A 27,290-nucleotide genomic window follows, 5' to 3' on the forward strand; every position below is an offset into this window, starting at 1 on the left:
AAACAGTAGATGTTCTTTTGTGGAATGGGGATGTTGTTACAAATTGTATGTCAGTGTGTTTTGCTCTGTTTTTTGGGTTGGTATTTTGCTATACCGCATTTGCCTGTTCACTTGGGTGTTGGGATGATGATGATGATAAATTATTGTATTGTGTTTGTTTAGGTTGCAGAGTTCCTTGGTAACTCGCGTTTGCACAGCTACGGTAAAGGAGAGGAGGACTCTATGGAGGAGCCTTATGAGCTGAAGCTCCTGAAGCAACAGATAAAGCAGGAGTTTAGACGAGGGACGGAGGGTCTGGAGCACCTCTCAGGCCTGGGCATGCCTCAGTACCTCCCCACTGACCCCAGCTACAGACACTTCCCTAAGGCTGACAAGTACAGCATCAGCCGGCTGACTCTGGAGAAACAGGCTGCCAAGCAGCTCCCTGCCGCCGTGCTCTACCAGAAACAGATCAAGAACCAAAAGAAGGCAGCCCTGTTGGACCCCAAGATAACCAAGTTCTCCTCCATCCAGGAGAGCAGAGACCTGGAGCCAGACTACAGCAGCTTCCTGGGTTCTGGAGCCTCGTCTGTCACCAACCTGTCCACGCGAGCCAGACTGCTCCAGGATGAGATCACCTTTGGACTGAGGAAGAACCTGTCTGAGCAGCAGAAGTACCTGGACTCCTCCCTGGGATCTAACCTGGCTGGCTCTCTGGGCCAGAACCTGGGCCAGTCCCTTGGCCTGGGGGGACCCACCATGAGGACTACCCTACAGGACGACACCACCTACCCCAGCGGCTCGCGCTCTCGCCCCTCCTCCCGCCCCAACTCCCGTCCCACTTCCGTCTATGGCCTGGATCTGTCCATCAAACGGGACCTTTCCAGCCCCTCTCTCAGGCTGAAGATTGAGGGAGAAGCATTGGACGCAGCGTTCGGCACGGGGGTGGCCAGGACCAAGCCCACCAGCCTGCCTATAAGCCAGAGCCGCGGGCGCATCCCCATCGTGGCTCAGAACTCAGAGGAGGAGAGCCCTCTGAGTCCTGTGGGAGAGCCCATGGGCATGGCCAGAGCCTCAGCCGGCCCTCTACCACCCATCTCAGCTGACTCCAGAGACCAGTTTGGCTCTAGCCACTCCCTGCCGGAGGTCCAGCAGCACATGAGGGAGGAGTCCAGGGCTACACTGGGACATAGTGGGGTCTACGGCAAAGACATAGCCTTCATCATGGACGACCTGGGGGGAGCTATGTCTGACAGCGAAGGTAAATGGCTCCTGAGGCTGTCACAGCACCCTGACTCTCTGGACATGCAGCTACCGCATGCTCCTGACTGTGTTTATGTCTGCCTGAGAAGGCTCCTGATCACCTATTATTTCTCATATTTTGTGGCTTTTGTCACGTAACTGTGTTTGTGTTTTGTTCTGGTTGCTGTTTCTGTTTTGTTTGATGTCTGCATGCAACACTATTTATTTTCTTCACTGATACATAATACTGTTGATGTTATGTATGAGACAGCATGTCGGTGTTGTTAACTCTATCTGTGATGTTATTAGCATGCTCCAGTTCTCTTCTTTTACATGTTGCTTTTCTGCTTTCATCACTGACCAAATGTGTATTATGGGACACAGGGCTTCTTTAAACCATACAGAACAGTGAAATATCAATAGTGGATAATAGGTGATCATAAATAACACACACTTTAAGTGCCTCTGAGTACTGCTTTTGAAGAGAAAGAAAAGAGAGTGATAATATATTTGAATGAGTGGGAGACTATTGAATATCTAACAGTATGTCACTGCCATCTGGGTGCTGTCTATAACCTATAGGCACCTTCGTCTACACCACTCTTTCCCTCCTTTTTCTTCTCCTTTCCCCTCTTCTTCTCCATACATAACATGTTATCTGGCTCTTGCAGGAAGTATATCAGGCCTTTAGATAGACATACAGTATATTTACTTTTCCAAGCACCCTTGGAGCTATTGTGGAGCTTGGCCCCCTGGCAGCAGCCATTTTAAAGGCCTAATGCTGAATCACTATGTGTGGGTCTGGGTCTACTTACTGTAATTGTTCAGACGATGCAGACAGCCATTTATATAGAGCACCTGCCTCCCTCACTTTGTCTCCTGGCCAGCAATACACACATTTACTATTACAGCAGTAATAATAGAGAGCATTATACTCACATTCATATTGCAATGCAATGACATTTTTTCCCTAAGGATTATGGAGTTATAGATTATTTGTTTGTGTATTTGAGTTTTAGATTTGAACCCATGTTGATAGTAGACATACAGTATATTTTATGATACTCACACCATACATAGTTATTTATAGCATATTCATCCCTGTCCATCTTGGGTATTTTCCATTTTGTATTCATGCATGTTGCTCTGAGATTAAAAGTGTTTGAGTTTCCATTTCAATAAAGCTTTAAAGCATCTTTTGCATGACGATGGTTGCTGTGAATGTTGGTTGCTGTGAATGTTTCTAAGGGACTGTAAATGTGCATGCTCTCTTCTGATTGGCAGCATATGAATGTGTTCTCTCCCCATCTCCTCCTGGGGAGTAAGTGTGAAATTACAGCTGTCCTTGCTTCTATTTTAAAGGGATACTTTGGGATTTTGACAATGAAGCCCTTTAACAACTTCCCTAGAGTCTCAGCATCCAGTATGAAATTAGATGTTGTTTCGCAAGCCAATGCTAGCTAGCGTTAGCACAATGACTGGAAACATGCTAGCAGTTACCATAGACTTCCAGTCATTGCGCTAACGCTAGTTAGCAACTTCCTTAAATCTGCATGAAAATACATAAAAATGGTATCCACGAGTTCATATGACTCTGAGGTAGTAGATAAAGGGCCTCATTGCCAAAATCCTGAAGTATCCATTTTAGTGTTTACTAACCAGGACAACACTCCTAAATATGTCTCTATGCTTCTGTTCCTATGTTTCTATCGGCCCGGCATAGTGTAGTCAGTTTCAGAGTGACCACCATTTAATTTACATATATAAAAAAAAAAATAATCATTAACAAGCAGAAACACAAACCAATAAACATTTATATTCAAGTGGATTCATTTTAGATAGCATTTTTCTTAGACATGCATATAGTACCGTTTTAAATGTACTTTAAAACTGACTCCAATGACAGACTGGTGAGTAGTTGATCAGCAGCAGACATAAATATGACCCCACATAAATAAGAGTGTCTATCTGCCTTGGTTCCAGCCCTAACTGACTCCATGCTGACACTGAACAGAGATGATCCCAGAATCTTTCATGAGAGTATCAGACACGGTAGAGTATTCTAGTTTAGAATGCTGCCTGCCCTCCACTAATACAGCAGCACCATGTTAAAGGGACACTCCGCAATATGATACCCAGCCATGCGTCTAGGAAAGGCGCCAATTGGCAAGAGCAAATACGTCGCCACACTGTGATGTCATATAGCTGAGTTTACCTTTAATATTTAGACTGCTTTAGTCCCCATGTGACTTTACAGTATCTAACGCGATGATATATTCGTAAATACCCATGTATTTGTGATAGATAGTTTTACAATTAATCTACAATTGCTCTATTATGACATACATCTTTCATGCACTTCGCTTCAGAAATGCAAACTCCCTGAAAGACTATAACGTTATAAAATGTATTTATTTGCTTACAGAGCATGTGCTGACTTAGATTTAGTCCAGTGCATGTGATATACAGTGTAAGTGGATGGAGACATAGCCCACTGAATAAGTCTTAGATTCATTGACGTTGTGTTGTAGCCGTTTCTAAAACATCTAACTTTACACCCCAGCCGGAGGTCCCAACTGGAACATAGAAGGTGAGAGCTGCAGTGTGAACGGTCTAGTCCAGACCACATCCCAACCCCATGTAGCTTAGACAATGTCTGCCTCCACCCCACAACACCCCACGCCCCATGGTGCTCAATGACCAGATGTAGATGGTATCATACACACAAACATATCAAACCCATTTCTGGAATGACCCATATTTGGATGGTACTTTACACATATCAAACTCATCATGGAATGACCCATATGTCGATGGCAATGTACTGTAAATGTATCATATACTGTAGTGGTTAAGCAATCCATATCTGGAATGAGCCACATTTAAATGGTTCTGTACATACACTACTTAATCAAAAGTATGTGGACACCTACTCGTTGACAATCTAATCCAAAATCATGGGCATTAATGTGGACTTGGTCCCCCCTTTCCGGCTATAACAGCCTCCACTCTTCTGGGAAGGCTTTCCACTAAATCAAATCAAATTAAATGTATTTATATAGCCCTTCTTACATCAGCTGATGTCTCAAAGTGCTGTACAGAAACCCAGCCTAAGACCCCAAACAGCAAGCAATGCAGGTGTAGAAGCACTAGATGTTGGAACATTGCTGCGAGGACTTGCTTCCATTCAGCCACAAAAGCATTAGTGAGGTTGTGCACTGATCAAATCAAATCAAATTGTATTTGTCACATGCGCCGAATAGAACATGTGTAGACCTTACAGTGAAATGCTTCCTGACAAGCCCTTAACCAACAATGCAGTTCAAGAAATAGAGTTAAGAAAAGATTTACTAAATGAACAAAAGTAAATAATGTAAAATAATTACATAACAATAGCAAGACTATATACAGGGGGTACCGGTACCGAGTCAATATGCGGGGGTACAGGCTAGTCGAGGTAATTTGTAAAGTGACTATGCATAGATAATAAACAGGGAGTGGCAGGAGTGTAAAAACAAAGGGGGGTATCAATGTAAACAGTCTGGGAGGCCATTTGATTAATTGTTCAGCAGTCTAATGGATTGGGGTAGAAGCTGTTAAGGAGCCTTTTGGTCCTAGACTTGGCGCTCCTGTACCGCTTGTCGTGCGGTAGCAGAGAGAACAATCTATGACTTGGGTGACTGGAGTCTTTGACATTTTTTGGGCCTTCCTGTCACTGCCGTTAAAAAAACTGGACAAAAGCGCAGCGTGGTGAGCGTACATATTCCTTTTTATTAGAAATGACGCCAAAAAAAAACAATAAACAACACAAAACAACCGTGAAGCTTAAGGGTATGTGCCACAAACAAAGTTAACTTCCCACACTGAAAGGAGGGAAAGGGCTACCTAAGTATGGTTCCCATTCAGAGACAACGATAGACAGCTGTCCCTGATTGAGAACCATACCTGGCCAAAACATAGAAATACAAAATCATAGAAAAGAAAAACATAGAATCCCCACCCCAAATCACACCCTGACGAAACCAAATAGAGACATAAAAAGGCTCTCTAAGATCAGGGCGTGACACTTCCTCTGACAGCACCTAGTATATAGGTCCTGGATGTCAGGAAGCTTGGCCCCAGTGATTTACTGGGCCGTACGCACTACCCTCTGTAGCGCCTTACCGTCAGATGCCGAGCAGTTGGCCTACCAGGTGGTGATGTAACCTGTCAGGATGCTCTCGATGGTGCAGATGTTGAACGTTCTGAGGATCTGGGGACCCATGACAAATCTTTTCAGTCTCCTGAGAGGAAAAAGGTGTTGTCATGCCCTCTTCACAACTGTCTTGGTGTGTTTGGACCATGATAGTTCGTTGGTGAAGTGGACACCAAGGAACATGAAACTCTCAAACCGCTCCACTTCGGCCCCGTCGATGTTAATGGGGGCCTGTTCGACCCTCCTTTTCCTATAATCTAAGATCAGCTCATTTGTCTTGCTCACGTTGAGGGAGAGGTTGTTGTCCTGGCACCACACTGCCAGGTCTCTGACCTCCCTATAGGCTGTCTCATCAATGACGGTGATCAGGCCTACCACTGTTATGTCGTCAGCAAACTTAATGATGTTGTTGGAGTCGTGCTTGGCCACGCAGTCGTGGGGTGAACAGGGAGTACAGGAGGGGACTAAGCACGCACCCCTGAGGGGCCCCAGTGTTGAGGATCAGTGTGGCAGATGTGTTGTTGCCTACCCTTACTACCTGGGGGCGGCCCGCCTTTCTTGGGCACAGGGACTATGGTGGTCTGTTTGAAACCTGTAGGTGTTACAGACTTGGTCAGGGAGAGGTTGAAAATGTCAGTGAAAACGCTTGCCAGTTCGTCCGTTTAAGTACAGGTCCTGGTAATCCATCTGGCCCCGCGGCTTTGTGAATGTTGACCTGTTTAAAGGCCTTGCTCACATCGGCTATGGAGAGCGTGATCACACAGTCGTCCGGAACAGCTGGTGCTCTCATGCATGCTTCAGTGTTGCTTGCCGCGAAGCTAGCATAAAAGGCATTTAGCTCATCTCATAGGCTCGCGTCACTGGGCAGCTTACGGCTGGGTTTCCCTTTGTAGTCCATAATCGTTTTCAAGCCCTGCCACATCCGACGAGTGTAGTAGAATTCAACCTTAGTCCTGTATTGATGCTTTGCCTGTTTGACGGTTCGTCTGAAGTCATAGCGGGATTTCTTATAAGCGTTTGGATTAGTGTCCCGCTCCTTGAAAGCGGCAGCTCTAGCCTTTAGCTCGTTGCGGATGTTGCCTGTAATACATGGTTTCTGGTTGGGATATGTACGTACGGTCACTGTGGGGTCGACGTCGTCGATGCACTTATTGATGAAGCCAGTGACTGAGGTGGTATACTCCTCAATGCCATTGGACATATTCCAGTCTGTGCTAGCAAAATAGTTCTGCGGCGTAGCATCCTTGTCATCTGAATACTTCCGTATTGAGCGAGTCACTGGTACTTCCTGCTTTAGTTTTTGCTTGTAAGCAGGAATCAGGAGGATAGAATTATGGTCAGATTTGTTCAATGGAGGGCGAGGGTGAGCTTTGTATACGTCTCTGTGTGTGGAGTAAAGGTGGTCTAGAGTTTTTTTTCTCCTCTGGTTGCACATGTGACATGCTGGTAGAAATTAGGTAAAATGGATTTAAGTTTGCCTGCATTAAAGTCCCCGGCCACTAGGAGCTCTGCTTCTGGCTGAGCATTTTCTTGTTTGCTTATGGCCTCTTACAGCTCGTTGAGTGCGGTCTTAGTGCCAGCATCGGTTTGTGGTGGTAAATAGACGGCTGCGAATAATATAGATGAGAACTCTCTTGGTAGATAGTGTGGTCTACAGCTTATCATAAGGTATTCTACCTCAGGTGAGCAATACCTCAAGGCTTCTTTAATATTAGACATCACGCATCAGCAATTATTGACAAATAGACACACCCCCCCCCCACCCCTCGTCTTACCAGACATATCTCCTCTGTCCTGCCGATGCATGGAGAAGCCAGCCAGCACAATATTATCCGTGTCGTCATTTAGCCACATCTCGGTGAAAGATAAGGTATTACAGTTTTTAATGTCCCGCTGGCAGGATAGTCTTAATCGTAGATCGTCTAATTTGTTTTCCAATGATTGCACATTGGCCAATAATACGGAGGGTTGTGGTGGTTTACCTACTCGACTAATTATTTTAAGGCACCCCGCTCTCCTTCCCCTTTTTCTCCATATTTTCTTCATGCGGATGACGGTATTTGGGCCTTGTCTCGACAAAGCAGTATATTCTTCTCGTCAGACTCATTAAATAAAAATAATTTGTCCAGTTCGAGGTGAGTAATCGTTGTTTTGATGTCCAGAAGCTCTTTTCGGTCAAAAGAGACGGTAACAGCAACATCATGAAAAATGTGTTACAAACAATGAGAAAAAACAAACAAAATAGCAATTAGGCGATTAGGCCTGGCTTGCAATCGGCATTCCAATTCATCCCAAAACTGTTCAATGGGGTTGAGGTCAGGGCTCTGTGCAGACCAGTCAAGTTCTTCCACACCGATCTCGACAAACCATTTATGTATGGACCTCGCTTTGTGCACGGGTGCATTGTCATGCTGAAACAGGAAAGGGTCTTCCCCAAACTGTTGCCACAAAGTTCACAGAATTGTCTGGAATATGATTGTATGCTGTAGCGTTAAGATTTATCTTCGTTGGAACTAAGGGGCCTAGCCCGAACAATGAAAAACAGCCCCAGACCATTATTCCTTCTCCACCAAACTTTACAGTTGGCACTATGCATTGGGGCAGGTAGCGTTCTCCTGGCATCTGCTAAACCCAGATGTGTCTATCGGAATGCCAGATGGTGAAATATGATTCATCGCTCCAGAGAACGCGTTTCCAATGCTCCAGAGTCCAACAACAGTGAGGTTTACACCACTCGAGGAGACGCTTGGCATTGCGCATGGTGATCTTAGGCTTGTGTGCGGCTGCTCAGCCATGGAAACCCATTTCATGAAGCTCCCGAAGAACAGTTCTTGTGCTGACGTTGCTTCCAATGGCAGTTTGGAACTTGGTAGTGTGTGTTGCAACTGCAGACAGACGAGTTTTACGCGCTACGTGCTTCAGCACTCATTCTGTGAGCTTGAGTGGACTATGACTTCGCGGCTGAGCCGTTGTTGCTCCTAGACGTTTCCACTTAACAATATCAGCACTTACAGTTGACTGGGGCAGCTTTAGCAGAGGAGAAATTTTACGAACTGACTTGTTAGAAAGGTGGCATCCTATGACGGTGCCACATTGAAAGCCACTGAGCTCTTCAGTAAGGCCATTCTACTGCCAATGTTTGTCTATGGCGATTGCATGGCTGTGTGCTCGAAACAGCCAAATCCACTAATTTGAAGGGGTGTCCATATACTTTTGTATATATAGTGTATATCAATGCCATTTCTGGAATTCATGTTCATGCACTATTGCAAGGTCGCTCAGATACGGCTCACATTTGCATTACATACATGTGTTACCACAACAGTGGTATGTCTGAATACTAGGTAAGTATGTGTTGAGGGTCTCTCACACAATTATAGATGTAACTCTGATCATGCTGTTGGATCACCCTAATAACACCATGTACTACCTCACTGTCTCAGGGCAAAGGGAACTGTACTGTGACTGTGGAAGACACTCCTCCACTTCCACCTAAAGTCTGTTTACTGTGTCCCTGACCCACTGTGGAGATGTTTCACTCTCTCTATGCATGACCTGTTAATCTGCACACACATATACACACACACACACGCACACACACACACATACAAACACACACACACGCACACACACACACCGAGGACCTCTGCATGCCAATGTGCACATGACATACCTAGTTCAAATATATCCATCCCCATCCAGTCTCTTAAATGTTCACTGATCTGATAGTACTGGGGATGGAACAGTAGCTGGTTATCTACCATGCTGCCTTCACCTCTCCAGACAGCTCTGATCACTGATCACTTACGAGCAGTAAACATGGAGCAAAGGATGTGTTTGTAAAGTATTGTAAGGGGGTGAAACTTATACCCAATTTCACATTGCCATCTAGCTCCCACCCCAAGACACTTGCGTAGATCTGATCATCCACATCACGTAGACTCCGCCAAGCCTACCAGAGAGTGATTTGGAGTTATTAAAATATTGCAAATACCTTTAGATCTACATTAAGTGCATATATGGTCCGTGGCTGGAGGCTAGTGGTTGATTTGGAGTTGGGCATCCATCCTGCTAATATTGTGTTTGACAATTGAGTATCCCCTCTCTGTCTGTGTCTCTGTCCCCTCCACCCCTGTGTCCCCCTGCCCCGTCTTTGTCCCTGTGTAGCGTACCACCTGAGGAGGGAGGACACTGACTGGTTTGATAAGCCTGCAGAGAGACAACATCAGGAAAATGGACAGCCTCTGGACAGGAGACAGGTGAGAGGAGCTGGATAGGATAAGTCTAAATTAGTGAACTATATTTAATAAATAAACTGCTATATCCATCTTCCCCCTCATTAAATATACATTGATAGTGCCTGTTTTGTTCATGTTGTCTTTAGCAGAGTTGTACTCAAACTGTAACCAGCAAGGTCGCTGGTTACAGTCAATCTACCAGGTTAGTTACAAACAGCACAGGAATGAAATCATCGACATGTATTGATTTGACTAATGTTGCAAAAATGTGCTTTAAAGCAGTATCCAAATCCATAGGATGTAGCGATCACAATATAGTAGCCATATCTAGGAAAACCAAAGTTCCAAAGGCTGGGACTAATATAGTGTAGAAGAGGTCATACAATAAGTTGTATAGGGATTTTTATGTTGATGATGTAAAGAATATTTGTTGGTCTGTGGTGTGTAATGAGGAGCAACCAGACGCTGCACTTGACGCATTTATGAAATTGCTTATTCCAGTTACTAATAACCACGCACCCATTAATATTAAGAAAATGACTGTTAAAACTGTTGAATCGCCTTGGATTGATGAGAAATTGAAAAATGTTATAGTTGAGAGGGATGAGACAAAAGGTATGGCAAATACGTCTGGCAGCACAACCGATTGGCATATGTACTGCAAATTGAGAAATCATGTGAATAAACTAAATAAAAATAAAAATAAACAATACTATGAAACAAAAATAAATCATTCAAAGAATGCCAGTAATAAGCTTTGGAGCACCTTAAATGAAATTTGGGGGAAAAAAGTTAAACTCGGCTCCATTATTCATTGAATCAGATGGCTCTGATTCATCACAAAACCCACTGATATTGCCAACTACTTTAATGATGTTTTCATTGGCAAGATTAGTACACGTAGGCATGACATGCCAGCAACAAACGCTGACACTACACATCAAAGTATATCTGACCAAATTATGAAAGAAAGGCATTGTACTTTTGAATTCTGTAATGTGAGTGTGGAGGAGGTGAAAACATTATTGTTGTCTATCAACAATGACAAGCCATCAGGGTCTGACAACCTAGATGGAAAATTACTGAGGATAATAGCGGACAATATTGCCACTCCTATTTGCCATATCATCAATTTAAGCCTACTGAAAGGGTATGCCCTCTGGCCAGGAGGGAAGCAAAAGTAATTCCGATACTCAAGAATAGTAAAGCCCCCTTTACTGGCTCAAATGTGATGACCGCCTTGATTCGGTCTTATGTATCAAAATTTGAAATTGTGTTTTTTACATTGGTTAAAAGCAGAGATACAGAGCTACACAATGGTATATCATACACTGCATTTGAGGAACAGTGCGAAAGTACTTCTGCTTTGACAGTTTATAAACTTTTGAGAAAATGGCCCTTGAATGTTTTGGTACACCTACTGGAGAGCTTTTCTTTGTCTACACCCATTCAAAATTGTTCACACCCTTTTAAGCCAGCCCCACCCATCTCTTTAAGGATTCACATGTGAGGTCATGTGCTAAACAGTGAGTAGTGTAGTAAAGATTTAGACAAAAAGTGGTAAAAGTTGTAGCCAACAATAAGTAAAAATTCCAGGTAAACAGAAAGTGTCCAAATATAATATAAATATTCGATGACGCTTACCCAGACACACTTGTCTAAATTGATGGGTCATGTGAAAGAAATGCTATAACCCCCAGCCACATCTTACCAAGTGTATGGGACTCTACAGAAGGTGTAAACGGTACAGCGAAGTGGTTACTTGTATAGTAGCAATATCAAAAATAGATAGTAAAATAAATATTAAGAAAAAAAGAACAAGTGTCAATGACAGTAGAGAAAGAACAAAATAATATACATTATGTTCAAGAACAATATCAATAAGGATATCAGTGAAAGATGAGGTAGGTATATGCCATCAATCAGGGGTAAAGTGGCTGAGCAGCAGGATATGTGACTAGAGGCACTGCAGATAGTGCTGATGGCTGGGATCTCGCCCCCAGTGATTAACTGGTCCGTCCGAACCACGCATGAACAAGGGAATCTATATTCCGGGAGCCTGTTTCTGTTCTGCCCTTGACTTTGGTGCAGGGCATGTGATGTCCATAGCCTCTTCCTCGCAAAACTCCCTGTTCTTTTCAAAAAGATAAGTTTGTCTAGCTGTGTCCAGTCCAGGTGCTGCTGGTACAGGCAGACCATCTATGGGAGGAAAGATGTTAGCTTTGCGCAGCAGCTGAAACCTGGTCCCGACTGAGTACTAACGCTCCTTGGCGACAACAACACCAGACTCCAGAGCATCGAAGCTGTAAAACAGGAATAAACTACAAAATTGAGAAGACATTACAACTTTGCATAACATCAATTCACCTCTCAAGTTTAGATAATAAGAATGACCTCGATATCCTCGTGTCAAGTCACAAAAACTGCAGTAGAAAGGATTATCTACACATAACGAGCAGCTCATTTTATAGACAGAAGATGCTACAGGGCAGACCAATCCGAACTCATCTCTCGGCATGTCCAGCCCATTCATTATTTCAGTCAATCATGGCTAGCGGAAAGGTTCCTGGCTTTTTCTGTGGTTAAACCAACTAGGTTTGTAATTTAACTATGTATTTCATATTTACAGATGGCATACAAGTTTGTTATTAAGGCACATGAAAGTTCAAATGTTCCAGAAGGCATTTCTGCCCAAAAATTTATAAAAGATAAAATATAAACGTTCAAATGCCTCTCCTGTGAAGTCGTGACTTGCGACATACGCCTAGTTTCCTGAAACGGGTCACAAATAGCCGACCAATCAGCCTGTTACCAAACCTTAGTAAACTTTTTGAAAAAAATTGTGTACGACCAGATACAATGTTATTTTACAGTAAACGAATTGACAACAGACTTTCAGCACGCTTATAGGGAAGGACATTCAGCAACCACAGCACTTACACAAATGACTGATGATTGGCTGAGAGAAAATGATGCTAAAAATATTGTGGGGGCTGTTTTGTTAGACTTTAGTGTGGCTTTTGACATTCTTGTTCATTTTCTGCTGTTGGAAAAATGTATGTGTTATGGCTTTACACCCCCTGCTTTATTGTGGATAAAGAGTTACCTGTCTAACAGAACACAGATGGGGTTCTTTAATGGAAGCCCCTCCAACATAATCCAGGTAGAATCAGGAATTTCCCAGGGCAGCTGTTTAGGCCCCTTACTTTTTTCAATGTTTACTAACGACATACACTGGCTTTGAGTAAAGCCAGTGTGTCCATGTGTGTCTCAATGCTATACACGTCAGCTACTACAGCGACTGAAATTACTGCAACACTTAACAACGAGTTGCAGTTAGTTTCAGAATGGATGGCAAGGAATAAGTTAGTCCAAAATATTTAAAAAAAACTAAAAGCATTATATTTGTGACGAATCATCCCTAAACCACAACTATTGAATAATAAGTTGAGGTGATTAAACTGCTTGGAGTAACCCTGGATTGTGAACTGTCTTGGTCAAAACATACTGATATAACAGTAGCTAAGATGGGGAGAAGTCTGCCCATAATAAAGCGCTGCTCTCCCTTCTTAACAAGCAGGTCCTACGGGCCCTAGTTTTGTCGCACCTACTGTTCAGTAATGTGATCAGGTGTCAAATAGAGCACAGCTCTAGCTGGCCCTTAAAAGTACTCGGGGTGTGCATGTCAATAATATGCATGTCAATCTCTCCTGGCTCAAAGTGGAGGAGAGATTGACTTCATCACTACTTGTTTTTGTAAGAAGTGTTGATAAACTGAATGTACTGAGCTGTTTGTTTAAACTACTAGCACACAGCTCAGAAACTCATGCATAACTCACAAGACATGCCACCAGAGATCTCTTCATAATCTCCAAGTCCAGAACAGACTATGGGAGGTGCAAAGTACTACATAGAGCCATGACTACATGGAACTCTATTCCACATCAGGTAACTGAATCAAGTAGAATCCGATTTAAAAAACTAGTAAAAATACACCTTATGGAACAACAGGGGCTGTGAAGAGACAAACACACAGGTACAGACACACATACGCACACAAGCACTAGCATACGCACTCTACACACACGTACATTGTAATATTGTTGAATGGTGGTATTATACATTTTGTATTGTGGATGTGTAGCGGTGTAATAATGTTATATGATGTACTGTTTTATCTTTTGCTTCACATGTAATGTAAGTGCCTTAATGTGTTTGGACCCCAGGAAGAGTAGCTGCTGCCTTGGCAAAAAAAATACAAATACTCCATGCACTGTGTGCCTCCCCCAGATTAAGCTGATTCCCTATGTGTTCCCTCACACCCGGCTCAAACTACAGAGGGACCCCAAGGACACCAGTGTCTCAGGTAGAGCAGAACACAGTAAACATTCTCAACAGTTTTCAGTTGTGCTAACATAATTGCAAAAGTGTTTTTTGATGATCAGTTAGCCTTTTAATATGATAAACTTGGATTAGCAATCACAACGTGTCATTGGAACACAGGAGTGATGGTTGCTGATAATGGGCCTCTGTACACCTATGTAGATATTCCATTAAATATCTGCTGTTTCCAGCTACAATATTAATTTACACCGTTAACAATGTTTACACTGTATTTCTGATTATTTTGATGTTATTTCAATGGACAAAAAATTTGCTTTTCTTTCAAAAACAAGGACATTTCTAAGTGACCCCAAACTTTTGAACAATTGTGCACATATGTGTGTTCCCTGCAGGGAATGGCCTGGGGATCCGTGTGGTGGGAGGAAAGGAGATTCCTGGTTGTCATGGTGAGATAGGAGCCTACATCGCCAAGGTTACACCCGGAGGAGTGGCCGAACAGACAGGGAAAGTGGTGGAAGGTAAGTGTTTGTGCACATGTACTTGTGTAAGGTATAAATGGAGCAAGAGAAGGAGGAGAGAACAAGAGATTAGTCATGTCTGTTCATACAGGGACACAGTCTGATTTAAGGTTGAGAAAATACTGTGGGCTATAGCCGATGGGATCGTCATTATAGTGGGATTTTAATCCGTGCGGAAAGAAAATGAAAGTGACATTTGGAAAAAAAACTATGATTAACATTCTTATACAGCAATATCATAACTCATAAGCGCATGTTGTATGCATTTCAATTTGTCTGAGTTAAGCTGGATGAGGTATATTGATTATTTCACACGTGTTCTGGACGAGATAGACTTCTCAATGTCAGATTTCAGCTCAGAGCAGATTAGCTACTGGTTTAAGCAGAAATCTATTATTATATTAATCATTTCAGGCCACTGTCAGCTCACTGTGAATGTCTTTGCCAAGCTCTCTGAGCACCATAGAGAGATGAGAGGGTGTTTGTGTGTGTACAGTATGTTTGTGTTTGCGTGTGTGTCTGTCATGTCTCATTCTCTGAGACATCAGAAAAAAAGTTCTGTCTCTTTGCACTCTGCCCCTTTGCAATGCCACAAAGACTAGCCATTATGCTGTATTTAGCACACACACAGTCATTCAAACTCTCTCCCTTTATCTCTATCCCTTTCTCTCTCTGTCTCCCTCTCTCTCAATCTATCTCTGTTTCTCTCTCTGTCTCCCTCTCTCTCAATCTATCTCTCTTTCTGTCTCTCTCTCTCTCTCTCTCTGTCTCACTTTCTCTCTCTGACAAACATACATGTTCACACAAACACTGACACACACACCAAATCAAATTGCATTTGTCACATGCTTCGTAAACAACAAGTGTAGACTAACAGTGAAATGCTTACTTACGGGCCCTTCCCAACAATGTAGAGAGAAAGAAAATACAAAAAGAATAGAAAAGTAAAACACGTAATAATAAAAATACACAATTAGTAACGATAACTTGGCTATATACACGGGGTACCAGTACCGAGTCGATGTGCATGGGTACGAGGTAATTGAGGTAGCTACACTATGTACATATAACTAGGAATAAAGTGAATGATAATCAACAGAAGCAGCAGCGTATGTGATGAGTCAAAAAAGGGTCAATACAGATAGTCCAGGAAGCTATTTGGTTAACTATTTAACTAACTATTTAGCATTTTAATGACTTGGGGGTAGAAGCTGTTCAGAGTCCTGTACACACACACACACACACGCATACACACACTGAAACACACACACACACAGTATTTAGCACCCTCCCCCTCTTTCTGCTTCCGTTCATCATATTACTGTAAAACCCTCCTTTCTGAAGCACATACAGTGGGGAGAACAAGTATTTGATACACTGCCGATTTTGCAGGTTTTCCTACTTACAAAGCATGTAGAGGTCTGTAATTTTTATCATAGGTACACTTCAACTGTGAGAGACGGAATCTAAAACAAAAATCCTGAAAATCACATTGTATGATTTTTAAGTAATTAATTTGCATTTTATTGCATGACATAAGTATTTGATACATCAGAAAAGCAGAACTTAATATTTGGTACAGAAACCTTTGTTTGCAATTACAGAGATCATACGTTTCCTGTAGTTCTTGACCAGGTTTGCACACACTGCAGCAGGGATTTTGGCCCACTCCTCCATACAGACCTTCTCCAGATCCTTCAGGTTTCGGGGCTGTCGCTGGGCAATACGGACTTTCAGCTCCCTCCAAAGATTTTCTATTGGGTTCAGGTCTGGAGACTGGCTAGGCCACTCCAGGACCTTGAGATGCTTCTTACGGAGCCACTCCTTAGTTGCCCTGGCTGTGTGTTTCGGGTCGTTGTCATGCTGGAAGACCCAGCCACGACCCATCTACAATGCTCTTACTGAGGGAAGGAGGTTGTTGGCCAAGATCTCGCGATACATTGCCCCATCCATCCTCCCCTCAATACGGTGCAGTCGTCCTGTCCCCTTTGCAGAAAAGCATCCCCAAAGAATGATGTTTCCACCTCCATGCTTCACGGTTGGGATGGTGTTCTTGGGGTTGTACTCATCCTTCTTTTTCCTCCAAACACGGCGAGTGGAGTTTAGACCAAAAAGCTCTATTTTTGTCTCATCAGATCACATGACCTTCTCCCATTCCTCCTCTGGATCATCCAGATGGTCATTGGCAAACTTCAGACGGGCCTGGACATGCGCTGGCTTGAGCAGGGGGACCTTGCGTGCGCTGCAGGATTTTAATCCATGACGGCGTAGTGTGTTACTAATGGTTTTCTTTGAGACTGTGGTCCCAGCTCTCTTCAGGTCATTGACCAGGTCCTGCCGTGTAGTTCTGGGCTGATCCCTCACCTTCCTCATGATCATTGATGCCCCACGAGGTGAGATCTTGCATGGAGCCCCAGAACGAGGGTGATTGACCGTCATCTTGAACTTCTTCCATTTTCTAATAATTGCGCCAACAGTTGTTGCCTTCTCACCAAGCTGCTTGCCTATTGTCCTGTAGCCCATCCCAGCCTTGTGCAGGTCTACAATTGTATCCCTGATGTCCTTACACAGCTCTCTGGTCTTGGCTATTGTGGAGAGGTTGGAGTCTGTTTGATTGAATGTGTGGACAGGTGTCTTTTATACAGGTAACGAGTTCAAACAGGTGCAGTTAATACAGGTAATGAGTGGAGAACAGGAGGGCTTCTTAAAGAAAAACTAACAGGTCTGTGAGAGCCGGAATTCTTACTGGTTGGTAGGTGATCAAATACTTATGTCATGCAATAAAATGCAAATTAATTACTTAAAAATCATACAATGTGATTTTCAGGATTTTTGTTTTAGATTCCGTCTCTCACAGTTGAAGTGTACCTATGATAATAATTACAGACCTCTACATGCTTTGTAAGTAGGAAAACCTGCAAAATCGGCAGTGTATCAAATACTTGTTCTCCCCACTGTAGATTAGTACAGGCTACAGGCAGAATATAACAAAGTAGAAGAGACTTCAGAACACACCACTGTAATTACCAGACATCCTGAACAATGTGTAGGACATTAGCTTTCTCCTACTGCTATATTTCAGGGATTTACTATCACATGTGGGACGTGTCTCTGCATCCAGCCCTCTTGGGTTAAACCAGAAGGAAAGCCTGGTTCTTTATAGTTCTATAGTGTAATCCACTCTGCAGTTAGGGATGTTTCTGGGGATGAGATAGTGTTCATCTACTCCCTCTTGCTATCCTACTCAGTTCAGACGCTGTGACGTCACACCCTGGCGGTGACACTTGCGACATGGGACAGCCTTGACTTTTCTGAGAGAGGAGTTTGAAGGACAAATACACACATACACTTTCTCTCTCTGCATATGCCATCTCCCTAAAATCCCCTGCAGTTTATAATTATATTAAGCTTTATACAGATTGTGGAAATGATTATGTAGCTAGAGTAAGTATCTCAGTGTATTGTAATTTTGACAGAATGTTTAGGTGTTTGTGTTTCTCTAACATATACAGTACCAGTCAAACCTTTGGACACACCTACTCATTCTTTATTTTCTTTATTTTTACTATTTTCTACATTGTAGAATAATAGTGAAGACATCAAAATTATGAAATAACACATATGGAATCATGTAGTAACCAAAAAGGTGTTAAACAAATCAAAATATATTTTAGATTTTAGTTTCTTCAAAGTAGCCACCCTTTGAATTCATGACAGCTTTGCACACTCTTGGCATTCTCTCAACCAGCTTCATGAGGTGGAATGCATTTCAATTAACAGGTGTGCCTTGTTAAAAGTTAATTTGTGGAATTTGTGTCTTTCCTTCTTAATACAGTGGGGCAAAAAAGTATTTAGTCAGCCACCAATTGTGCAAGTTCTCCCACTTAAAAAGATGAGAGAGGCCTGTAATTTTCATCATTGGTACACTTCAACTATGACAGACAAAATGAGAAAAAAAAATCCAGAAAATCACATTGTAGGATTTTTAATGAATTTATTTGCAAAGGATGGTGGAAAATAAGTATTTGGTCAATAACAAAAGTTTATCTCAATACTTTGTTATATACCCTTTGTTGGCAATGACAGAGGTCAAACGTTTTCTGTAAGTCTTCACAAGGTTTTCACACACTGTTGCTGGTATTTTGGCCCATTCCTCCATTCAGATCTCCTCTAGAGCAGTGATGTTTTGGGGCTGTTGCTGGGCAACACGGACTTTCAACTCCCTCCAAAGATTTTCTATGGGGTTGAGATCTGGAGACTGGCTAGGCCACTCCAGGACCTTGAAATGCTTCTTACGAAGCCACTCCTTCGTTGCCCGGGCGGTGTGTTTGGGATCATTGTCATGCTGAAAGACCCAGCCACGTTTCATCTTCAATGCCCTTGCTGATGGAAGGAGGTTTTCACTCAAAATCTCATGATACATGGCCCCATTCATTCTTTCCTTTACACGGATCAGTCGTCCTGGTCCCTTTGCAGAAAAACAGCCCCAAAGCATGATGTTTCCACCCCCATGCTTCACAATAGGTATGGTGTTCTTTGGATGCAACTCAGCATTCTTTGTCCTCCAAACACGACGAGTTGAGTTTTTACCAAAAAGTTATATTTTGGTTTCATCTTTCATCTGACATTCTCCCAATCTTCTTCTGGATCATCCAAATGCTCTCTAGCAAACTTCAGACGGGCCTGGACATGTACTGGCTTAAGCAGGGGGACACATCTGGCACTGCAGGATTTGAGTCCCTGGCGGCGTAGTGTGTTACTGATGGTAGGCTTTGTTACTTTGGTCCCAGCTCTCTGCAGGTCATTCACTAGGTCCCCCCGTGTGGTTCTGGGATTTTTGCTCACCGTTCTTGTGATCATTTTGACCCCACGGGGTGGGATCTTGCGTGGAGCCCCAGATCGAGGGAGATTACCAGTGGTCTTGTATGTCTTCCATTTCCTAATAATTGCTCCCACAGTTGATTTCTTCAAACTGTGGGGGGTCACTCTCTTTTCAATGGGTTTTCTATGGGGATCTGGATTTCTAAGGCACTTGCTTGCAGTTCCTATCACTTCCACTGGATGTCAACAGTCTTAAGAAATTGGTTGATGTTTTTCTTTTGTGTAATGAAGAAGTAGCCCTGTTCAGAACGAGGGTCGAGTGAAGTGTACTGTTTGTTAGAGGCGTGTGACCTGAAAGCACGCTCCACTTTGTTTTCCTCCGGTATTGAACACAGTTTATCCCGTCTTAAATTTTATCAATTCTTTATGTAAAAAAATACCTAAAGTTGTATTTGGAAAGTTGTTTGAAATGTTTGGACAAAGATTACAGGTAATTTATGAGATATTTTGTAGTCATGTTGCGCTAGTTGGAACCGGTGCTTTTCTGGATCAAACACACCAAATAAATGGACATTTTGGATATATAACGACGGAATAAATCGAACAAAAGGAGCATTTGTGATGTTTATGGGACATATTGGAGTGCCAACAGAAAAAGCTCATCAAAGGTAAGGTATGAATTATATCTTTATTTCTGAGTTTCGTGTCGCGCCTGGCGGGTTGAAATATGATTGTCTGTGTTTGTTTGATGGGGTGCTATCCTCAGATAATAGCATGGTTCCTAAATGACTACAGACCCGTAGCACTCACGTCCGTAGCCATGAAGTGCTTTGAAAGGCTGGTAATGGCTCACATCAACACCATTATCCCAAAAACCCTAGACCCACTCCAATTTGCATACCGCCCAAACAGATCCACAGGTGATGCAATCTCTATTGCACTCCATACTGCCCTTTCCCACCTGGACAAAAGGAACACTTATGTGAGAATGCAATTCATTGACTACAGCTCAGCGTTCAAACCCATAGTACCCTCAAAGCTCATCACTAAGCTAAGGATCCTGGGACTAAACACCTTCCTCTACAACTGGATCCTGGACTTCCTGACGTGCCTCCCCCCCAGGTGGTGAGGGTAGGTAGCAACACATCTGCCACGCTGATCCTCAACACTGGAGCCCCCCCAGGGGTGCGTGCTCAATCCCCTCCTGTACTCCCTGTTCACCCATGACTGCGTGGCCAGACACGACTCCAACACCTTCATTAAGTTTGCAGACGGCACAACAGTGGTAGGCCTGATCACCGACAACGATAAGACAACCTATAGGGAGGTCAGACACCTGGCCGGGTGGTGCCAGAATAACAACCTATCCCTCAAAGTAACCAAGACTAAGGAGATGATTGTGGACTACAGGAAAAGGAGGACCGAGCACGTCCCTATTCTCATCGACGGGGCTGTAGTGGACTAGGTTGAGAGCTTCAAGTTCTTTGGTGTCCACATCACCAACAAATTACAATGGTCCAAACACACCAAGACAGTCGTGAAGAGGGCACGACAAAGCCTATTCCACCTCAGGAAACTAAAAAAATTTGGCATGGGTCCTGAGATCCTCAAAATGTTCTACAGCTGCAACATCGAGAGCATCCTGACTGGTTGCATCAATGCCTGGTACGCCAATTGCTCGGCCTCCGACCACAAGGCACTACAGAGGGTAGTGCGTACGGCCTAGTACATCACTGGGGCTAAGCTGCCTGCCATCCAGGACCTCTACACCAGGCGGTGTCAGAGGAAGGCCCTAAAAATTGTCAAAGAACCCAGCCACCCCAGTCATAGACTGTTCTTTCTATTACCGCATGGCAAGTGGTACCAGAGTGCCAAGTCTAGGACAAAAAGGCGTCTCAACAGTTTTTACCCCCAAGCCATAAGACTCCTGAACAGGTAATCATTTGGCTACCCGGACTATTTGCATTGTGTGCCCCCCCAACCCGTCTTTTACGCTGCTGCTACTCTCTGTTCATCATATATGCATAGTCACTTTAACTATACATTCATGTACATACTACCTCAACTGGCCCGACCAACCAGTGCTCCAGCACATTGGCTAACCGGGCTATCTGCATTGTGTCCCACCACCCACCACCACCCGCCAACCACTCTTTTACGCTACTGCTACTCTCTGTTCATCATATATTCATAGTCACTTTAACCATATCTACATGTACATATTACCTCAATCAGCTTGACTAACCGGTGTCTGTATGTAGCCTCGCTATTTTTATAGCCTCGCTACTGTATATAGCCTCGCTACTGTTTTTCACTGTCTTTTTACTGTTGTTTTTATTTCTTTACTTACCTATTGTTCACCTAATACCTTTTTGCACTATTGGTTAGAGCCTGTAAGTAAACATTTCACTGTAACGTCTACACCTGTTGTATTCTGGGCACGTGACAAATAAACTTTGATTTGATTTGATTTGAAGCTGTCATCAAGGCAAAAGGTGGCTACTTTGAAGAATCTCAAATATAAAATATATTTTGATTTGCTTACTACATTATCCTATATGTGTTTTTTCATAATGTTGATGTCTTCACTATTTTTCTACATTGTAGAAAAATAGTAAAAAATGATGAGGTGTGAGTAGGTGTGTCCAAACTTTTGACTGGTACTGTATATATATGTTTTATTGTCACATACACCAGATAGGTGCAGTGAAATGTGTTGTTTTACAGGGTCAGCCTTGTAGTCCGGCACCCCTGGAGCAAATGAGGGTTAAATGTCTTGCTCAAGGGCACAGATTTTCACCTTGTCGGCTCGAGTATTCGAAGGAGCAACCTTTCGGTTGATGGCCCAACACTCTAACCACTAGGCAACCAGCCACCCTATTACACAGTAACCCTCCTAGGAATGGAAGCAGTCATAGGACCATTGTGTTGTTGTGGTCTTATGGTGTGCGTTTGGGGCGGGTGATGAGAGACAGAGAGGAGAGATAGAGAGAGACAGAGATAAATAGAGAAAGAGAGGGAGAGATGAGGAGTGGGGAATGAGAGACGGAGAGAGAGAGAGAGAGAGCGTATCCTAAATGTTGCTGTGGCCTTGACTCTCTAACATACAGAGAGAGAGATATGTTAATAAAATCTTTTGTTGTCACAGCAGCTGGCGAGTTACTTCGTAAGCAAAAGTCTTATCTGAAGACGAGGTTTCATTTGTGTAAGTGCAGCCACAGCACCGATGCTGGCATGGGTTTGAGTTTACTGTGCACTTTCTCCCTTTCAATATCCATCATACAGCTCTTACTGCTATATACTCTGTCATGCTCTCTGAGTCTTGTCTGCTGTGTGAACCTGAACCTGAAAAAGATATACTCTAGTCTAGTGGTTCCCAACAAGGGGTACTAGGGCCCCCTGGGGGTACTTGGCCTATCCACAGGGGGTACTTAAGAAAACCCATGAGACCATACATTTACTGGTAAAAATGCACTATGGGGGTACTTATTAGGTACTCCGGGCTGAGCCAAATTCAGTAGTCGGTACAGTAAACAAAAAACGTTGGGAACCACTGTTCTAGTCAATGAAATGAAAGGCAGTGGTGTTTTTAAAAGACGTAGAGCCTACTCTTGAGAAGGAGTAAGACATTTCTCCCTGAGCTAAACTTGTTTGGGTTGTGTTTTGTGTTCTGAGATGCATTGAGACCAAGGTGTCTGTAGTCTGAGCTTGTCTCAAGACCCTGACTGCAGGATCGAGAATCGATCTGTGGTGCCATAGCAGTTTGAATCATGTGTCATAAACATACATAAACCAAACAGAGATAAGCGTGATATTATGAAGGGTTAAGTGTTGTTACGTTATCTTACTGCCGTGAAAAGTGCTCTCTCGCTCTCTGTCTCTCTCTGTAGGAATGCAGGTGTTGGAGTTGAACGGGGTTCCTCTGATGGGGAAGACTTACGAGGAGGTGCAGTGCATTATGGGTCAGCCGTCTGCAGAGACTGAGCTCTGTGTGAGACTGTGAGTCAAATATCTTACTCCTCATCGCTCTCTATCCTTTCTCATCCCTCTCTCTTCTTATCCCCACTTAATTTAGATGAGAACAACATTTGACCTTCCTGTCTGTCTCTCTCAGTGACCTGAACATGCTGTCTGACCCTGAGCGCCCCCAGGCCCTGGAGAACCATGACCAGCTGAAACCTGGTACACCGCTACATTGTTATAATGCTTCATCATGACTTTTGCACTTTGTTGTTATAATGTATCATAATGTTTATGTAACTTTACAATGCTTCATTGTGAATGTTACTGTGTGTGCGTCTATGTGTGTGTAGGTGACAGGCAGTCTTCTCCAGGAGTGGACCCAAAGCAGCTGGCTGCAGAGCTGCAGAAGGTTTCCCAACAGCAGGCCCCTGGGATGGGGGTAGGAATGGGGGTGGGGGGGCCAGGAGGAGTAGGGGTCCTCTCTGCCCTTGACCGCTCAGCTCTGTTACACTCAGGCAATGCATCGGCCAGCTCTAGTGCCGTCCCCAGCCCTGGTCATCCTGCCTCCCCAGCCATCAACAAGAAACAACGCCACAGCGCCAAGGTACTGCCTTCATAGTAGTACATTATGATATTGAGAGCCCGTAGCTACCTGTAGAGTATGTTATTACAGCCATATGGCTGGTGAGTTCATAATTAATAATTCACAAATGCTGTGCATGTGTACGTGCGTTTGTGTGGTAGAGGTCAAGGTCAACTGCTGTGGCTGCATTGTGGATCACAGAAACATGACTAGCTAATTATAGAGAAACATGCATGGTATATGTGTGTAGGGTATCAGGAATCAAGCTAAGACCCATATGCGGACACGTCGAATTAACAATGGTTTAATAATCCAACAGGGGCAGGCAATAGACAGGTCAAGGCAGGCAGGGGTCAGTGGGGCAAAGGTACAGATCGGCAGGCAGGCTCAGGGTCAGGCAGAGTGGTCAGGCAGGCGGGCTCAGTGTCAGGACAGGCAAGGGTCAAAACCAGGAGCGCGAGAAAAACAGAGACTGGGAAAAGCAGGAGCTGAGAACAAAAACGCTGGTTGACTTGACAAAAAAGACGAACTGGCAACGAATAAACAGAGAACACAGGTATAAATACACAGGGGATAATGGGGAAGATGGGCGACACCTAGTGGGGGGTGGAGACAATCACAAGGGCAGGTGAAACAGATCAGGGTGTGACATAGGGAGATAGAGAGAGAGAGAGAGAGAGAGAGAGAGAGAGAGAGAGAGAGATGCATGCATGCATGGGTGTGAGTGTGAGTGTGTAAATACACATTGTATTAACTACTTTCTATGGTAGGTAGATTATGTAATATACTGCATCTCAATTAACTGAATTAACTTTCTCTGACTGTACAGAATGATTTTTTCCGGTTTGTTAATCCTCTTCTAGTAAGACCAGAGACCACACTACAAGCAGAGCTTCTCATGGCAGTGTGTATGCTAGTGTGTGTGTGTGTGTGTGTGTGTGTGTGTGTGTGTGTGTGTGTGTGTGTGTGTGTGTGTGTGTGTGTGTGTGTGTGTGTGTGTGTGTGTGTGTGTGTGTGTGTGTGTGTGTGTGTGTGTGTGTGTGTGTGTGTGTGTGTGTGTGTGTGTGTGTGTGTGTGTGTGTGTGTGTGTGTGTGTTAATGTAGAGTGTGTGAACATGTATCAGTGAGACTGGTATCGGTATAAACAGAGTGTATAATCGATGCTTGTGTTTGTTTTTCAGTCGGCAGCGGATGTGCAGGTGCTAAAGCCTCAGCCTCACCCTATAACAGGAGAAATACAGGTAGGCCTGCTCAGGGGTGGCACCAGCTACACCTCAAATATGATTGGCCACCCTTAGTGCCCCCCTATTCTCACTGTCACCTATTGGATCAGAGAGCTGTCAATATGGCTCAGATTGGAGAGAAAAGACAATGCTTTTGTTCAGGCAATTCATTTTGGCTGGCTTTAGGACCATGCGGATACCTTGGAGTGGGCGCAAAGGCTGTGATTGGCTGGCTGGCTTTAGGATTATGGAGAGCATAGCTACAGTTAGGGAACACTGAACAGTGCAATCTCTCTCAATTGATATGTGGAAAGCAGAGCAGGAAGGTGGCTAAGGAACTGCTGGTTGAGTTGACAGGAAACTCAACTAGAATTTTTAATCCCGGTGTTTAGCTAGTGTGTACCAGCTATCAGGCCGACAGCCTCATAGCATCAATACTGCGTAATAAATTCTGCAGTCAAACTTTTTTCATTATGTAATCCAACATTTTAGTGGATATGTGTGCAACAAAAGTTCAACATTCACCTTTTGCTACTATTTCTGTCAAGTCTATGCATACAGTTTGATGCATACATTTCATAAATCCAATGTATGCGGAACACAGAACGCACTGCAACTGCCTCTGCAATGTAATGCTGCAAGGCAAACGCAGCGTTCCATTGGAAATGAATGTACTTCTGGTGTACCAAAACGCAGTGACGCTGTCGGTCTGATCGAGGTGTAATTGCTGTATGGGATGTGTTTGTCCTTTATCGACTAAGGTGAAATGAAGCTACAGCAGCCAAGGTGAGAACAGCTGAAGTCAATTTTGCTTCTTTTTTTGATGTTCTCCAAATATAATTTTAGAGCTTTTAAATTGTGTAGAAATAGAGTAGACCTAAATCAGCTTTAAAAAATGTATATATTCCTTGTAGGGGGTTACCACTAAACTTGTATCTAACGTGAATATTTTCCCAATGTTAATATTCAAATAGATGTATTTAAATAAATGAGGGCAGTTACAAATAAACAGTTATTCAATACAATGCATCTAAGTTTAAGCCAATTTGCAATGCTATTTGTGGTACAATTTGACTGGTTCTTGGTACCCCCTTGGCAAACCCCAGTCTCACACCTACTCTGTTTGCTACTGACTCCCCCCAGTCTGGAGTCTGTGGAGTGTGCCTTATATTCCTCAATTCCTCCACTTGATTGATCCACCTGTCAAGAGTTTGATGATTAGTCAGAATCAGGTTGTCCAGTGTTGAGAAACACTGGTCTACATGCCTGTAGAACCTAGTTGAACATACTGCATGTCTCTCTCTGTCCGCTCGGTCTCCTCCAGCTCCAAATCAGCTATGACAGGAACCTGGGGAATCTGATAGTGCATGTGCTCCAGGCCAGGAACCTGGCTCAGAGAGACCCCAACAGATACTCTGACCCCTTTGTCAAGGTCTACCTCCTACCAGGGAGAGGGTGAGCCACTTTCACAATGCTTGCTACTCCTTCTGGACTGCTTTTTTTTTCTCTCTCTCTCTCTCTCTCTCTCTCTCTCTCTCTCTCTCTCTCTCTCTCTCTCTCTCTCTCTCTCTTTCTGTACTCTAATGAGTATTGACTGTTATTATGATGTGCCTTTATTAATCTGTTAGATTTACTGTGAGCTCTCTGCGAAAGATTGATTGTAAGTAGAAGCCTAGGAGTTCATAAAACATGATAGTGACACATCCAACTGTGGGCTACTTTCATTTCTTATCTCCATGGCTTCTAACTGGCCTCATTTGGCATATTGCGTGTACCTGTCTGGTTATTGTGGCTAGTCAGATTAATATAATACTTTGATTCAAATGTTTGCATGCTTTGCAAGAAGAAGGATTTCCCTAATAACCCTGTTTACATCAGGCTAGCTGATGGCTCTCTGATAACTGCTGAAAATCGGCAATCAAAATAAATGTTCAACCACAGTGACCAAGTTATTTTTGGGAAGCATATTTGATTCTGAGTTGGGACATATGAAGTCTGTTTGTGAAAACTACTTCTAAGACACATACATTCAGTTGATTCAAATTCACTTCACTCACGCTAAAGAGGGAGGCTCTCGGCAGGTGCTAACACACGCGCAGAACAAATACACCACTGGAACGCCGATTAAGGTGTTTACATATCATAATAATTCACAAGATTGCTCCGAAAACCAGGTGTTTTAAT

The 27,290-nt window shown here is 43.5% G+C and overlaps 1 protein-coding gene across 5 annotated transcripts in view; it reads left to right on the top strand.

The window, feature by feature from the left end:
• Positions 1-27,290, top strand: part of LOC139539969 (protein piccolo-like) — a 119,085-nt gene that overhangs the window by 71,348 nt on the left and 20,447 nt on the right. For 2 of the 5 annotated variants that reach the window (XM_071343422.1, XM_071343423.1), the window contains exons 14-24: positions 163-1,240; positions 3,205-3,273; positions 3,785-3,811; positions 9,584-9,675; positions 13,945-14,020; positions 14,391-14,516; positions 23,228-23,336; positions 23,452-23,519; positions 23,651-23,904; positions 25,065-25,124; positions 26,431-26,561. In XM_071343422.1, coding sequence (XP_071199523.1) covers positions 163-1,240; positions 3,205-3,273; positions 3,785-3,811; positions 9,584-9,675; positions 13,945-14,020; positions 14,391-14,516; positions 23,228-23,336; positions 23,452-23,519; positions 23,651-23,904; positions 25,065-25,124; positions 26,431-26,561 — 2,090 coding nt within the window. The remainder of the gene's footprint in view (positions 1-162; positions 1,241-3,204; positions 3,274-3,784; positions 3,812-9,583; positions 9,676-13,944; positions 14,021-14,390; positions 14,517-23,227; positions 23,337-23,451; positions 23,520-23,650; positions 23,905-25,064; positions 25,125-26,430; positions 26,562-27,290) is intronic. The other 3 variants (XM_071343425.1, XM_071343426.1, XM_071343424.1) reach the window with 2 other exon arrangements.

This window comes from Salvelinus alpinus, chromosome 15 (genome assembly GCF_045679555.1).
Source record: "Salvelinus alpinus chromosome 15, SLU_Salpinus.1, whole genome shotgun sequence".
NCBI lineage: Eukaryota > Metazoa > Chordata > Actinopteri > Salmoniformes > Salmonidae > Salvelinus > Salvelinus alpinus.